The sequence below is a fragment of the Vespa velutina genome, chromosome 2, assembly GCF_912470025.1.
Source record: "Vespa velutina chromosome 2, iVesVel2.1, whole genome shotgun sequence".
Lineage (NCBI taxonomy): Eukaryota > Metazoa > Arthropoda > Insecta > Hymenoptera > Vespidae > Vespa > Vespa velutina.
This window is the reverse complement of record NC_062189.1, coordinates 9911813-9928913: the sequence shown is the minus strand read 5'-3', so window position 1 is coordinate 9928913 and position 17101 is coordinate 9911813. Positions and strand designations below refer to the sequence as shown.

General features: G+C 32.6%; 1 protein-coding gene across 7 annotated transcripts in view; it reads left to right on the top strand.

Moving 5' to 3' along the window:
• The window catches only part of LOC124957622, a 49509-nt gene that overhangs the window by 241 nt on the left and 32167 nt on the right, over nucleotides 1-17101 (top strand). For 6 of the 7 annotated variants that reach the window (XM_047514673.1, XM_047514671.1, XM_047514670.1 and 3 more), the window contains exon 2: nucleotides 5923-5985. In XM_047514673.1, the coding sequence (XP_047370629.1) occupies nucleotides 5923-5985 (63 nt within the window). Of the gene's footprint in view, nucleotides 1-5063; nucleotides 5531-5922; nucleotides 5986-17101 lie in introns of those variants that run through there. The other variant, XM_047514674.1, reaches the window with a different exon arrangement.

Genomic DNA, 17101 nt, shown 5'->3' with positions numbered 1-17101 from the left:
CTTTCTATGCGTTTACGCATAGCTTGTATGTGCGTATATGAAGTTCGATCAAATATATTATACAACCGTGACGTCGGCAAATAACGAGAAAGGAACTTTCAATTTTCTCGAAGATTCGCTTTCGATACTCTTGAGTCGTATTTATACGCATGTATGTTGTGTGTGCATGTATGTAATGATAAAGAAGTAGAGAGAGAGGAGCAGGGAGGGGAAAGAGAGAGAGAGAGAGAGAGAGTTCAACTAATATCATATACCGAGATTTTCTTCTCTTCTTTTCTTCCTCCCTCCTTCTCCTCTTTCTCTTTTTTTTACTATACGCGCTTCGACAATCTTAATTTTCGTTCAAGTTCAGCAAGTTTTGTTATATTCGATCATACAATATATTACCAAGTTAATTATGATTATTTACATTCTTCTTATTAGATGGCATTACTGCTATTCTATATTCTTCGAGTTCGATACACTCATTTCGTTTCTCAAAACGTAAGGGCAAAGAGAAGGAAACAATTTTTGACTCTTTCGAGATGATCGTTAAGAAAAATACTTGGGGCGTTTTATTTGATTCACTTTTATGTACGTGGATATACATATTTATGAAACACTCGAGTATCGTACGGATTGAAAGGGAACTTTTAATATTCGCCCTCGTCGAATGGATGAAAGTTATTGCAATGAAGAGAGAAAGAGAGAGAGAAAGAGAGTCGAAGAATGCGATACGATCATCAAATTTTAGAGGCCCTTTTTTGTTGGATCTGAAAACGAACGGAAAACACGTTGCCTAGTCATAAATTATAAAAAGATCGCAGGATTAATAGCGCAAAACGTTAGTAATATAGTACAATCTTACAATCTTAGGGTTAGTTTGAAATTTCATCTTCGAAAATTTTTATATGTCGATTATGTATGTAACATCAAATTCTTTTTTATATTTATTTATCGAGATATAGAATAAAAAAAGTCAGATAATTCAAATAACTAGATAACAGTATAAAGTAATAAGTGCACTATTGAACAGTTATATTATTAATAATTTTTTGTTTCTATTAAAAAGATAAAATACTGAAATTATGAATAAAGTGAAAATATAATTGTGATTCTCAGGATAAAACGTGTCTCGTTATTAACATAGACAACAAATAGAAAAAAAAACCTTAAATTTGTAAGCATTTGAGAAATATATTTCATTTTATGTAATTATTAGCATTTGATCTAATAGACTCACGAATTAAATCAGTATTATAACGGAAGCACGTAAGAAAGGAGCGAGAATGGGAGAGATAAGAACAAGAGAGTGAATCAATAACGATGGCTACGCGGCATTCTGCGCAACGCCAATGAAGCTTAAGCGTTCGCTTGGAAAACGGAAGATCGTGTTGAAAATCGAAGGTCAATGAAAGTATACATTTACAAAGTGGAGTGACAATCTTTCAGAAGAAAGAATTATTGTTTATCGTAAAATAATGCGAGTGCGAATAAGTAATCGTGCTCATGCTCGTTATTGGTTCACTATGTTTCTCTCCTGGTTTCTCCTGATGCAGGCCAGTGGGTCACCCTGAACGCACTACTCTGTACAATCTCCCCCACTCTCTCACAGTTTCGTCGATATATCTCAGCTAGCGCTGTCAGGCCGTTTACTCGGCCATTACAATTTCAATGGACGTACCCATCGAAGATAACAAAGATTGGTATTTCGAGATATTCGAGAAAGTTTTTGCATATTTTTTGCTCCGATAACATCTTTGTATAAGTATAATGCATGTTCTGTTATTTCTCTCTATTTTGTAAGCGAGAATTTAGAATAGAAAGAATTAGAATATTTTTCTCTATAAGAGCACTTTCATTCGAGTATCATCGTCAGCACGATGTCGTGCCATACCATCCAGCAGTCTGGGAAAGTGTCCCGCAACTTTCATAACCAAGAGCACACTTTTTTCATTCGCGGAATCATGCATCAGGACTTTTTCGCTACGTTCTCTTTCTCCATCCCATTTCTATCGTTTTTTCTTTTCTTTTCTACTTTACAGATTTACTCGAGCCTCTGCCTCCCGTCGTAATTTCCGGTTAAACGAATTCACGTATTTATTTATGCTGTCTGCAGCTTAACAGCTTGTAACCAGCGACGCCTAACTTTTGTGAATAGAGAAAAGAAAAAAAGAGAAAGAGAGAGAGAGAGAGAGAGAGAGAAGAGAGGAAAGAAAGAATTGGAAGTTAACATGTCTATAAAGTCTGTGTCGTTATATACGAATTTCAATAAGGCAGCGATCGTGTTGTATTCATTTTGCTAAGTAAATAGAAAATCTTTTCAATGAAATATTTTGATATGAAAGTAAATGACTATTAAAGTTTGTACTTTCTTTCAATTTTTATCTTTCTATTTATATCAAAGTCTTATCTTGAAAATTATTCATTCTATGATTGATTTGCGTTTGTAAGAAAAAAGATAAAGGACGAAAGAGACAAATCGTGTGCAACTTTAGAAAGAAATATAAAAATAAGAAACAGAGAGAGGGAAAGGGGGAAGGGAGGGAGGGAGGGTGGAAGAGCGAATGAGAAAAGAGAGCGGGGAAGGAAGCAGAACGAAGTATAGCGAGTCCTTTTCTACAGAAACGAAAATTAACAAAGTGCTTCATTTCTCGTGGGAGTAATGAGCGATCGCGCGAACGAGTCGAGAACATATCCTAAGTGCATATGTATGCGTTCGTCCTTTAAATTTTCAGAATATATGATTTTCTTTGTCTCGTGATATCTCGATATTCCTTCAGTAAAAAGAACGGCAAGTAAAGAGAAAACATACATTTTCATCAAAGTTCATATATGCCGTTTAAATTTCTTTCTTCTTCCTTATTTTTTATTCTAATTGCATACATTTTCAACGCGATAAAGCATAACTGAATACTATTTAAAGCATATATAAAGCTTGTTACGACGTATTGCAAGTAAATATACGTTTCTCTATGATGTGGTTGCATTTTACAGAGTAAGAATGTGTTTATCAAGCTTGATGACGTACGGACAAGGTCATAGAAAAGCGGTGTTCCAGCTGCGATCATGTCTTCGTATGCAACTTGAAAAAACTCGTGCAAGTGTTCATTCTACAACGTTTTCCTCTTCGAGTTTTTACAATTCTTCACGATGAAGCAATCATTATGCCGTTTAGTTGCTTAAAGTCTTTACAAATCGTTGGATATATTCGCTACGCTTGTTTTCTTTACTCGTTTACTCGTTTGTTTTTGTTTCTACCTTTTTTCCTTTCGAGAAACCATCTGTGAAATCTCTATTATAAGCGGTTTTTGCGAAAGTACGAGTTTTATCACTTTGTACGCATTGTACGTGGAACGATCATACATGAAAAAGAAAAAAAGAGTACATTAAAGCAAGAAACATTAGGTTCATTGTTCGTGAATTAAGGAATAGAAAGTTAAAAATTTGGATAAATATAGAGAGGACAAGACGTTTCTTGATCTTTCGAAAATAAATGTAGACAAATTTCTGGTTTCGATTATATGTGATTTCCTTTTTCAGAAATCCCCGTCCATCCAAATTCTTGGTGCAATTTCTCCGAGTGAACGATTTAACTTGATCCTTCTCCTCGAACGTAAAATAAGATGCTATTCGTCGTTTATCGATTTTCAGGATTTTCGTTTAACGGGTTGAGAAATACAAAGAAAAATATATGTATTCTATTGAAAAATACATTCAAATAAAAAAGCAGAAATAACCAATTTCGAATGCTATCTATAGTGATTTCGATCGTTTACTTATATGTCCAAACGTTAGGATGATGAAATAGTTGCTATAAAAATGAACAATATTGCTTGAACGGATTCAGTCAATCGTTGGATGAACAAGCCGGAAACGGTAGTTGTAAAGCGGTTGTAAGCAGACAAGGAAGGAAAAGAAGAAAAGAGAGAAACGAGGGTTTTGGCATTGCACTGAAAAATACAAGGTTTGTACTCGTGGCATCGACGACAGACGACTTGTGAATGGATGCCTCAAATGGATAGGACATAGGCGCATACATCGCTTCGAGATTGCTCTCATTAAATATGCAGCTCGCAATCACATCTCTTGAATAAAAAAGAGACAACAGGAGGGCGAGAGGAGGCGACAAATTCGATGGTAGATTTGATAGTGCAGTCGATGGTTAGGAAGATGGAGAAAGAAGAGACCAACGATACCGCTGAAACTGCGACTCTCTATTTTCTCTTCCAAGCATGTCACTATCTCGCGTTGCTGCGTTCGCGAAAAATTTTCATAACTAGTCAATCCTACTGTCATATGTCGTCGTCGTAGCCGATGTCGAGAGCTTTTCTTTCACATCGAACCACCGAGGAATGCTTACAAGGACTTTATCCGCGATTTACCTCATTACCGATTGCTGTTTGATTTTTCTTCGTGGCAGTCATCGCACTTATCGATTGAAAATGAATACTAACTTCTTTCAATTTTTACATTTATAAATTCTTTTATTACTTTTAAATCACGCATCATTGCTTACAGTTTAGAAATGTATAACTTGCTAACAAACACAGCATTTCTGTCTAGCCAGAAGGGCTCTGCACGAACAATATAGTTCTCATTAATGGCCAACATTATCTTAAATATTCCTGAAAATTTTTGGAAAATTTCCGTTGGTTCTACAATTTTTTATACTTTTGTAATTCTTGGAAATTTCATTATCAACCATTATCAAACCTAAATTATTTGTGAATTCTTATTGCAAGTAATCCCATTTTTGGTAATTTCAAATCAATTTGCTTAACTATTTGTATGCACACGTGCACACATATGTGTAAAGGACATTATGTATAAATTTTAGTTGAAAAAATATACATAAATAAAAATCTTTCATTAAAATCACAAATCTTCATTCATCCATCATCTTTAATAGGTTTCATAAAAAATGTTGACAAAGTTTATAGTTACGATATATCTGCATTATTTTAAATATTTCTGCAGAATTTAAATTCTTTATATTACATATGTGTGATTTTTTATAAATTGTTTAATTTTTGAAAATAATGCTTGTTGCAAGTAATGTCATTTTTTATACAAAATTTCAAGTCAATTCATTCATTTGTTTACATGATAGAGTAGATACCTATTATATATATACCTACTATATACATACATGCACGTGCACATATATATGTGTACATATATTTAGAATTTGATATGAAAAGGTTACGTCAAGGAAGATTTATATAGATTTAAAAAAGTTTGGTATTTTTAAAATTTTGCAATAACACTGAATTTTTAACAATTATAAATATACTGTATGTACTATAATACTGTATAGTTAGGTATATAAGTACATAACATTGTTCTGAATTTTCAAGGAGTTACGAATCTGACAAGTTACGTTATGGATTTTCGAGGAGTTAGCTGGCAGGAATACTACGAAATTTATGCTTCTTCTTATCTCATGGGGGTGTTCCAAAGGATCCAGATAGATCGTTACGTTCATAGATATGCTTCTGTATGCGACCATTCGCTGCGACTTACACTAGTAGTACCTGAAATGTCTCAAGTAATAAAAATTAAATATTGTTTTCGATAAGTAGTGTATAAAAGGAAAAGGAATAGTAAATTTTCTAATCAAGTATGAAGTAAAAAATGACCTGTTGAAAAGAAAACCTCCTATGTAGCAAGTTTAATATTTCTAAAATAAACAAAAGTAACAATAATCTTATTGTTAGTTAGTAAGATTTCGTCTATCTAAGTGGCAAAATGTTATACGTTTATTTAATTAATCGAATAAAAAAATGTATAGAGATTCAAAAATATAACTTTGAATTAAACAAAATCCTATAAGGGTTTATAATCTTATTATATAATAATCTTATTAAGTAATTATATATATAGATGATGAGGAAAAAAAAAGAGAAAGACATTAAATACAGAAAAAATTTTTTTTTTCAGGTGGGACGGTCGATGTCTGATGGCGCGAGCTGGAACGCAGCGCTGGAGAAATCCTGCTCCAGAGTAAGTAGAAATTCGATTAGGATTTATTTTTTCAGTTTTGCTTTATTAGCTTCGCCACTAGTTATCAAGCTAGTTTTTAGTAGAATAAGTCGAAGAACGATGGCCCATTTTTTTTAAATACTTTAATAGATTGTAAATTTAATCGATATTCAAATAAGAAAAATATATTTACAAAAGTTGATACATGAAGAATTATAATATTGAGATAAAATTAAAAAATAATCATAGATTTTTATAAAAAAAAAAAAAAAAAAAAAGTTTCCTATGGACAAGGCCATCTCACTCGAAATGTTCTTGTTTCGATGCACAGTTGTACTACTGCCCATAAGCGATATATTCAGCATTATCTTCTGCCTCAAGACTCTTCAGACTTTTGATATATAAAATCTGAAAAATTATCATTCGAAGATAATCTTTCATACGCTTTTTACATTTGAGCTTGCCTGAATTTTTAGAAGGTTATTTTTGCCACTTGAAACATCTTCGTTTTCTAATTAGTTGAACTACATCTAATGACGTGTTAGGGACTGAAGAAATTTTATTTAATATTGTATCTGTTGTGTCTAGATTGCGTCTATGTCTGTTATGGAAATCTTTTTATTAAATGCTTACAAACAACCAGATGAGGCAGGTTTTGGTTCTCTATTTTCCTTTGTATTTTCTTTAGTTACATGAGACACACGTTGTCCTAGTTGTTGTTCTTCATTTAAGAAAACGCATAGATCTTCGCAATAGACCTTTGTCATTAAAAATGATTAACATAAAGAATAAAAATTCATCATCACTTAAGTAGCTAGGTTTACATCGTAAGGGTATAAAAATATATAATTTTATGATGTTAACTATTCCCGAAAAACCTGTACCATCTAACCCAAGAGTCAGGCAGTAATAATAATAATTAAGATATAAAATAAATAATTTAAAGTAATAATAATTTATTTACTTTTTCAATAATGCTACAATAGTACATCACCGGACAAATATAAATATAATCTTTAAATATTATATTAATACACTGTTTTCAGAAAGTCATTATTTTTTGGTAAATTGTTGGTAAATTATGATTTAAAGAACAAACAGAACATTTTTGAGAGTAATTTCTATATTACAAATAACACCTGATTTCTTAATTGAGAACAAACAAAAAGTACTATTTATGAATTTTATTAATAATTGTCAGTCTTATCATTAAAAATATCTGAAAATCGCACTATGTCTATAAAATAGAAAACCAAATTATCTCATCCGTAGAGACATCTTAGCCGGAATTACCTTATATAAAAATAAAATAAGAAATAGAAATTTATAAATTTCTGTAAAATTCAGTGATTTTCTCGATCCTTAGCAATGAATTTCACAAGCGAAGAATATCGTCTTGTAAGCAGTGACAAAAAAAAGTAGGGTAGGATGGGAAGAAAGAAAAAGAGAGAGAGAGAGAGAGAGAGAGAGAGAGAGAGAGAGAGAGAGATGTGCAGGAGATTCGAGTATCTTTGATCAAAGACCGTCTCGATTGGAGTATCTGTTGTGATTTCGGACGATAAATAATTGAGAAGAAGAACGTCTCAGGTAAATTTTACGTTGTAAGTACTTCTTCTACTCTACTATAGCCAACACCGACACGAGTTATCAATTGCTAACTCTTTGAAACAAATGCTACGTTTCTTTCGCTTTCTTTTTTTTTTTATCTTCACTGGAGTCAGTTTTCAATTGTAAGAGCTATCAAAATCATTTTATACATTATGAGAGAATATTGATACGAACACGTGTTACACCAAACAATTCTTTAGGGTTTGTATAGACTCAAATAAAGCTTTCTCCTCTCATGCGAGCGGATAGATTTTCGAAATATTTCAATAATACTTACAAATCAAAAATCGATATTCCATTTCGAGAAGAAATCTTTGAAAGTAAATCTATGTTGAAGCTTTTGAGAACAAGGAATCGCGAAAAATATCAACTATAATTGTCAGATAATGAAAGACTGAGAGTTCATTTTGAAAGTTCGTATAATTTGTAAGATATTGTAATATACCTTGAAATGAAAAAAGTGAAAAAGTTACAAGTAGAATATTGCAATATACCGACAAGTTCGATGCATCTTTCCGTTTACTTCTCGATTCTCCTCGAATGGAAAAGAAGAGAAAGCTAAAATAGCGATGATTTTATCTTTCATCGAAAAACAAGGAATCGATACAAAAGGCAGGATGTTTCGAACGTCTCGTTAGCAGGAGTTAAACCGATAGAAGATAGAAAGCAGAAAAAAAGAGGAAAAAAGAATAGGGGTGTAGATGGTGTGGGTCTACCGGCGCCATCACTATACCCTCACCACTTTCCACAAATCTGTTGGTGTGCCGTCGCGTCGAAGCCGCATTCTTCCGTTTTACACGGTACTGATTAATGTACGGCGTAACGAGTCGGATTAATTATCAGTTATTGACTGACGAGAAAGAGAGAAGAGAGAGAGAGAAAGCAAGAGAGAGATGCATTGCCGCGTAGACCAATTAACTACTTACAGGCTTTTCATCGGCTCTCGACAATCGTCGAGATCGATTCGGGGTGAATAACTTTTCCAAAGAGCTTTCGTTCTTTTTCTTATTCGTTCGTATCGTTACCCCTGAACTTTCCTAGATGGCTTATCCCTCTCGTACTAACTCGGACGGTATTCCTTTCATCCCTTTGCTTTCTACCATCATTTTTTGCCATCTGCACCGTGCGTAAAGAGCCTTCTCGAGGCATCATATCTTCGTCTCACCCATCGCCGTTTAATTCCAAGAGAAAAGAAGGATATTTTCTCTCAAGTAAGAAGTGAATTTTTCTAGTTGCTTTTACGTGGTTCACGTGGCATCGATTCTATCAAAATACATAAAAGATCCAGATTTTCCTTGACAACAATCACGACGGTACGTGATTGTTGTCAAGGAAAATCGATATTCATCATTCGAAGAATTTCGAGGGCGTTCGAGGATGATATCTCGTCTTGGGAATTGATTTAGATGAAGAGAATGAGAGTAACGTTACAGGAGAGATGGTGCTACATATGTATTTTTATGGGCAACTCTCTCACCTTTACAGTATACATCCCTTATCTCCATATTCATCGTTTCGTTCACCAAGTTGCCCTTTGTCGCACCTCTTACTCTTCTTATCATCCTTGACCCATTGATAGCTTGTATATAGTAACGATGGGATAAAGAAAATTCGATTTGTTACGATCGCTGATATATTACACGGAATATTTATAATGCGGATAAATTTAGAATAATAAAAAAAAAGTTTCAGAAACTTTTAAATATTGATAATTGTTATTAACCGATCATTGTTGTAACTATGATCATGTGGGTCAATAATACACGAGAGGAACAACGTCAATGAATTTGCTGCAATCATTTTCACTTCTATCGCCGTTTTATCAACAATCCATTAAACGAAATCTTCGAAAGCCGATGCGTATACTGATGAACGTGGAAGCGTGAAGTTGTAAATAGACTAGTGTGAATCGTAAGATCGAATATTGACGTTCGTCATGTTATTATATGAAATTATCATATGTTGAATGATTACGAAAAAAAATGTTTATATATTCTTTGCGATTAACAAGATATTTTTTATTGTTATTTCCATCGTTGTATTAATTTAATTTCCAAAAATTCATTTTAAAAATCTATAAAACTTGTGCCCATTCGAAAAAATAAGATAATAGCTTCGATGAAATAATAAAATTATCAAGCAAGATCTTATAAGTTTCAATCGTTATAATTTTTCTGTACAATTCTATAAATCAGCCCATTTATCAAGATCCATAGCAATTATATCTAACTTTAAAACCGAAAAATTTTACCACATAGGTATCATTTAATTTTTATCATGTTATTGATTTATTCCTACTAACAATAAAAACTATATTAATCAATCTTTAGTAATACGACAAATTAAATTTATAAGAACTTGCTTATTTATATTTGAAATAAAAATGAACATTTTTTCCATATTGTTTTCACCTTTTTACTTTTTTCTGTTTTTCTCTTTGTTTTCTTTTTTCTAGTCCTTCTTTAGTTTTTTCATCATTCAGCGAACATCATGATTGCAGAATCTCGTGATGACGTTACGACCAATGAAGGGACAACTCGTACCAGGAAATTATTGGACGTTATGCTCTTTAATTTATGTTTTTCATTCTAAAAGACATTCTTCGCTCGAAGAAGCATCAGATCATTTTTAGAACGCGCCGTTGCTTTCATGAGTAGGAGTTTTTCCTCGTTATTTTCCTCGCTCTTTCTGTTTTATCCCTTTTATCCTTTTTTCTTTTCGATGCGAATGGCTTCTCTGTGAAGGGCTCTTTATCCTGCTGAGATTCTAAATGGAAAACTCATTCTTCGATATTGTAATTCGACGATGCTTTTTTTAAGCGTGAAGAAATTCATCGTATTTTCGAATTTATTATTAGTCGTGTGTGTGTGCGTATGTGTGTGCACGCGTGCGAGAGAGAGGGAGATCATTTCAAGGAGATCTACGAATTAATGAAATAGAAGTCAATCAAATTTACGTTCTTTAATTAGACGAACTTGATGGGGAGTGATGGAATCTCGAACCGAATTCATCTATAAGTATACCAATATATATTGACTGCCGCCGCGTCAAACGGAACTTCGAAGCTGATTAGGAATTACGCTAATGAGAGGAAATTGCAGAACGCAACTTGGTAGTGGGTACATTCGATCGATATTTTGAAAGTAGCGTCGAACATATGTCTGTATTTAATGATCAACATCGGTTACCGTTAGTTTTATATATTCTAGTGTTCATATGTCTCGTGTGTAAAATAAATAAATAAATAATAATAATAAAAATAATAATAGCAATAATAACAATAATAATAAAAATTTGGGTTATAATACAGTAGATGCCGATCAACTATTAAAAATAACGTAGATTGTTTACTGTATTTTCGCCTCTATTTTCCTCAGCATTAATAATCCAATATCACATAATCTGAAAATCGCTTTTTTTCTCGTCCCAATTCGGATTACAAGTCTAAAGCACGACGTCGGTAGATGGTTGATCCATCGTTGGTGCCGACTTCGCCGAAATAGCCGCAATTCGATGCCGAATGCCGAACGAAGGAGTTCACTCTCAGAAGTACATCAGACCGGTTTAATCCATTAATTAGAATCGTAATCTTGGAATCAGCTTTAGATGCCCAGGGCGTCTGCGAAAATTCCCGGATCACTTATTTGATTCGAGCTCGACTGTTTGAGAATGAGAGAGAGAGAGAGAGAGAGAGAGGGAGGGTGGGAGGGAGAGAGAGAGAGAGAGAGAGAGAGAGAGAGAGAAAGTGGCCAAAGGATTACCAATTGTTTACTTTTTACTCAAACTTTTTGTTATCGTCGATTCCCGAATATTTGACTTCGACTCGTTTTTCTTAACAAAGCATTTGTCCACTAATATAATTTCTCATTTGTTCGTCGATGTAATTCGATTTTAACGAAGATTTTCGTTCTGTATTCTTTTTCATTGTTCGATTTGTACAATTTAGTACGATGTATTAATGTATAAGTATCGTACCCGATATACTAACAAAACACGCATCTGGGTGAGAAAGTTCAATGGCCGGAGATAGTAGTGCATGTTATAGAGGTAATGGCAACGTCGCATCGCTCCGGAACGAAAATTGACAGAATTGAAAATTCTCCGCTAGATGTTAGAAACGATATTATCCTGAAAAATGTTCTGCTACACCGATATTGTCATATGTTTAGCTATAGATGTATCTTCGCAATATATTAAAGATTTGCGTAGATTCCGTAGCTGTCAAAAGTGTGCAAGAAAAAGATAAAGGGAGAGAGACGAAGTGTCTGTTTGTAACTGACGAAGTGCACGGCCCTGTAACCCTGACCTGGACGACTACTTTTCTACACCTTTTTTATCGCGTAATTATCATCTTTGACGATACTCTTGCATATTCTTTATTCTTGATTCATGTATTCGCATAGACTAATGGCGATGATCTAATCCTTTTTAACCTGGATACAAACGAGTCAATTGAAGAAACGCCTATATAAGAACGCGAAGAAACAGAAAGATAAAAATTGGAAGACACTAACTGCAATCTTATCTTTGATTCGAAATAACAGGATTTATGTCATTACTATGTAGAATGTACTTAAATCTTAGCAAGAATCTTTAGGAGGATCTTCTTCAAAAAAGCTGTCTTTTTGTTAATAACAGGAAACGATTCAGATTATACTTCCTATCTGTTCAAAAAGGGGAGACGGCGAAATTAAAAATGGTTACTTCTGCTATCGTATTATAATTTCGATTCACGACAGAGTCAAGCGTAGCGGGGAAAATAAGATGAGAGAACATGAGACGTAAGAAAAAGGGAACCCGCAAGACCGCAAATGCCGACTGAAAAGTGATTTAAAGTGACACGTGAGAGCGGCTCAAAGAAGTCGTTTCCGGGTTCAGCAGCGGACAGTGTTCTGACCGGTCATGACTTCGATGACTGTTAAAACGCGACCGTTCACATAAAAAAGGCATCTTTAGGAACATCCCGGACAAAGAGACCCTGTATGAAATTCGTTCCTGTTAATTAATTTTAATCGATTCCTCCTTCTCGACTCTTTTCACGTGTTTTTTTAGTTCCTCGTTCACGAATTCCCTGTTCCACTTTGCGAGAAAATTACGACGCGCTTTACTTTTAAGGAAATTATTAACTAATTTCATTTCCGCCTTCCGCTCTTTACTTTTATTAAGCAAATCAAAGACGATTCTATACGAAAGACAACCGCTCCAAATGAGGAGGAAATGAAATGGACCATGTAAATATGGCATGAGTAATCCGTGTTGTGACTAATTTAATCGAGAGTTTCATGAATTAGCATACGATATTAGTCATGATCGGGCTATTAGTTGACGTGTTAACGTCGTTTCGTTTACGCCGGAAGGGTTCTCTCGTCGATCGATGAATTAAGCCACGCAAAATTTTCGATTATTATCCTCGGGCGAATGATCCTTATTCTCGGATAGTCTCCATGTTTGCTGCACGCACGAAAGGTACTGAAATTATATTTTTCCCTTCTAAACGATATTACATGTTCCTAAAAAAATACGTGAATGTATGATTAGATAAAAGAACAAGCGAATATATGCATTACTTATAACAATAATGCGTAAATTTTATAATATTAATCGGTAATTAAACCGAAATCTGTAGATAAGATTATAAAAGGGAATCATTAGCTAATGCGTTGCTCATGATTTTCTAATGATTCGATGGTGATTCGTTTGCTAAAAAGATCCTGACGCAACTCGATGGATCAGACTATGCAATCGTCTCTCATAAACATGATTGCTACATCGAGAGAACAGCTATATCGAATTCCCACCTGTCTTCTGTTTCAAGAGACAAGAACGAGTAATAACGAATCCTGCGTTAACGATTCTCTGAAAGAAATTTCCGAATTTAACTAAAAAAATCGTGAGTAAAAGCTAAAAATATCGCTTACGCTGATGATAGAAGCTATTCATGATAGCGACGCGCCATGGCTTTTCATAGTCAAAGTGAATATCGCGTACATTAAGACCTTTGTTTTTTTTTCATTTTTCTTCCTTTTTTTCAACCTTTTCGAAGATCCAATTTCACAAAACAATCAAATTATATCGTTGAAAGAAGTGCACTTTGTTAAGAAGTTTTCAATATCTGTGATAGCAGTTTTCACAGGACTATCAACACGATGATGCATAAAAACGATCGTCCTAATGGATTCGCCGTAGAATATAAAAAAGCTGTGATATGATTAATAAAGTTGTTCTATCTTTATCGAGAATGATCCGCTACGAGGTTCCCAGATTTAATCGTCGCAGTTACTTGTAACGCCATTTTTTCCCTGAAATTTAGATTCTTCAAAATTTATCATCGATCAATAACGAAGATTTATGAGCAATATATTGGTTAACTTCGTCAGATGTGCGATGTTATTGATGGAATCAGGATTAGTGGTCGATGAGCTCCTGTAAACGTAATGTATATAGATAGTGCAGATGTATACACAGGCAAATCTAAATGTGTGTAAATGCTTGTATACTCATGTAAGTCTGCGCACGAGCGTAATTACCACACCGGCGCTGTATTTCGCAGTCGAGAATTTAACACATAGGTAATTTACCTAAAACTGGAAGCATGAATAGCTTGGTTACTTTAAATATTTGACTCAATAAAGTGGGAAAATTTTGTTGGAGATCACATTTTCCAAAATATGAAATCCATTGATATTTTTTTAAATGGGAGAGGAAACTAAATTTTGTTATCCTATACAAAAGTTGGAAAATAGATCAAAACTATTGAAGCTGATATCTCCATTTCTAATAAATAGCCATTCATTGAGAAGATTCTAGATAACTTAATGATTAGAGCAATGATTCCAATTCTTGTCGATACATAAAGCACGTCAATAAGTTTGTCGTATATTAATAATATATATTAATATATTATATATTAATAATAATTATATAATAATTATATATTAATCATACGTTTGTTATATATTAATAATAATAATTCTTATCGGTACCTTTTCAATATGATCAATGATTAAATTTGATTGATAAACAGATACACTGCTCTTCAAGTATCTCACTATTAATAGGATGACATTTCCCAACCATTAAACATTAATAGTTATATTAATTGGCTCCATATGTTAGTTTTGCAGAATAAACAAACATTTCACAATTTAATCTACGAAGGCATAATTAAATCCCATTAAGAGACATAACAAAAGATCTTAATTACTTTGGAAATGTAATAACACATCACTGTAGAAAATTTAAAAACACTGAAAAAAAAAATAAAAAATAAAAAACAATATTTACATACAAAATAAAACAGGTATGAAGCATTGGCGGATAAAGATGTTTACGAATCGGATGCCGAGTTGTACACAATTGACCATAATGTTTTAGATAATAATGTTGAAAGACCAAATACAGTTAAAGCAAATAAACCATCTCATTAGTAACGCATAGATAAATTGAAGAATAAGAGTTAGAAAGATTTAAGTCTTGTAATGCATAGTATTAACCTAATGAAGAACACCAGACAACCACTATTTATGGTTATTTTGGCTGCAAATATATAAATAAATAAAAAAGCTGAGAAATTTCTAATATACAACAAGATAACCCAGAAAAGTTACATCAACAAAAAAAGAATAACTCAATATCATATATGCCAAACATGGGGACACGTAACCGCATATTGGTATACAGACTCAACTTATTTGAAATATGTGCAAAAGCATTTTACCAAAGAATGTAAGAAGCCATTAATGGAACTAAAGCAAAATGTGTCAACTGTAGAGAAACTCACCTAGCCAATGCTACTATATGCAAGGAGTACGTAACAAAGATGGAACTAATAACATCAAGAAACATATACAAGGCATAAAAGAAAAATATTAAGACATCAAAAGCACAGATCATCAAACTTACATTTAACATTGTAAACCACATTGAATTCCTCAGTGTAAGCAAATTGCTAAAATAAAAAATAACTACTAGCAATACTTATCGATTATTCACATCAAAAATTCGATTTTTATATCTAAAATACAAGTTAATCAAAGTAAAGATAAACAAATATTATTAAATAGAGAACAATATTCGAAGACGTAGAAAATTCCAATGATAATAACCCCCAAAATAGCAATAATATTTTTACAGACTTTATATCACTAAATAAAGAAATAAGAGAATTAAATGATATTATTAACGTTCTTAAAATACTTCAGAAGCTATCAGGGAATGTAAAAGCCATAATGCATTAACAAACAGCAGATCAATTTCAATTATTACTGAACTTTTGTCAAAATTTAAGTAATTAATAATTTAATCCTATGTAACTGGAATGCTTATGGATAAAGAAACAGATTAGATAAGATTATAGAGTTCTTTTAATTTAAGGTAGATATAGATCTGGTTATTGAAATTAGAAATAAAGATAAGCTAAAATTGAAAATTCGAAACTATATATGTATTAGAAAAGACAAAGATAGAACAGATATTTAAGTGATATTTATTAGAAATAACATCATTCGAGCAAGTATAAATAAATAATATATTATATATAAAGCGCTTGTATATAAAATTAGCAAATAAAATTCATATAGTATCGATATATCATAGCTTAAATGAAAATTTCTCATCTAAAAATCTAAGAATAAATAAAATATTTAGCTTAGAACATAGGTGGTTTAGTTATTAGTGATCTAAATGCATGTTATATAATATAGAACTGTCATTATATCAATAACAAGGGTAGATTATTATATAACTTTATGTAAAAAAACAGCAAATATTTCCAAGAAATACTGCACTCAATATATGCATAACAGTAATTAAAAGAAAAAAATAGTCAGAATTGTTAATGATAATAGTCAGAGTGTCAATTCCAATTGTGATAAAATTAAAATGATGTTATTAACCCTGTCACCATAATAAATTTTTGCTTAAGTAACAGACATCCGTCTGTTACGGTTAATGATAGCATTTCTACCAAAAGCAGAGTAAGAGCAGGTATCTCACAGGGATTACTATTGAAACTATGTATTTAAATGATATTTCAACATTTTTGCTAAGACACAATCAGCGTTATTTGTAAACTACACGACCACACAGATCCACACTCTTTTAGTGTTATTGTAATATAGTAAAATATTTAGGAATCCACTTGAAAACAAAGCTCACATTTCAATATCATTACACACACACACACACACACACACATATATATATATATATATATATATATATATATATAAAGCAGATTTTTACGCAAAGCCTACTCACTATTAACAAATTTGGGGCTAGTAATGTAGTCCTACGCTATTTCATTCATTTACGTAGCAAAACCCGCATAAAATGTAAGCCTGAGTTATACAAGTTTAAAAATTGTTATGAAAGTTTTAAGAAAGGTGTATCCATTGATGATATCCAGAGCTGTTCTAGTATAATAGCTTCCTAATATTGTGGTAGCGATTATCTCTATTTAATGATGAATTAACAAATTATAATGTCGTATCGAATAATTTAATACTTCTATGAAGGTATCGATACCCGT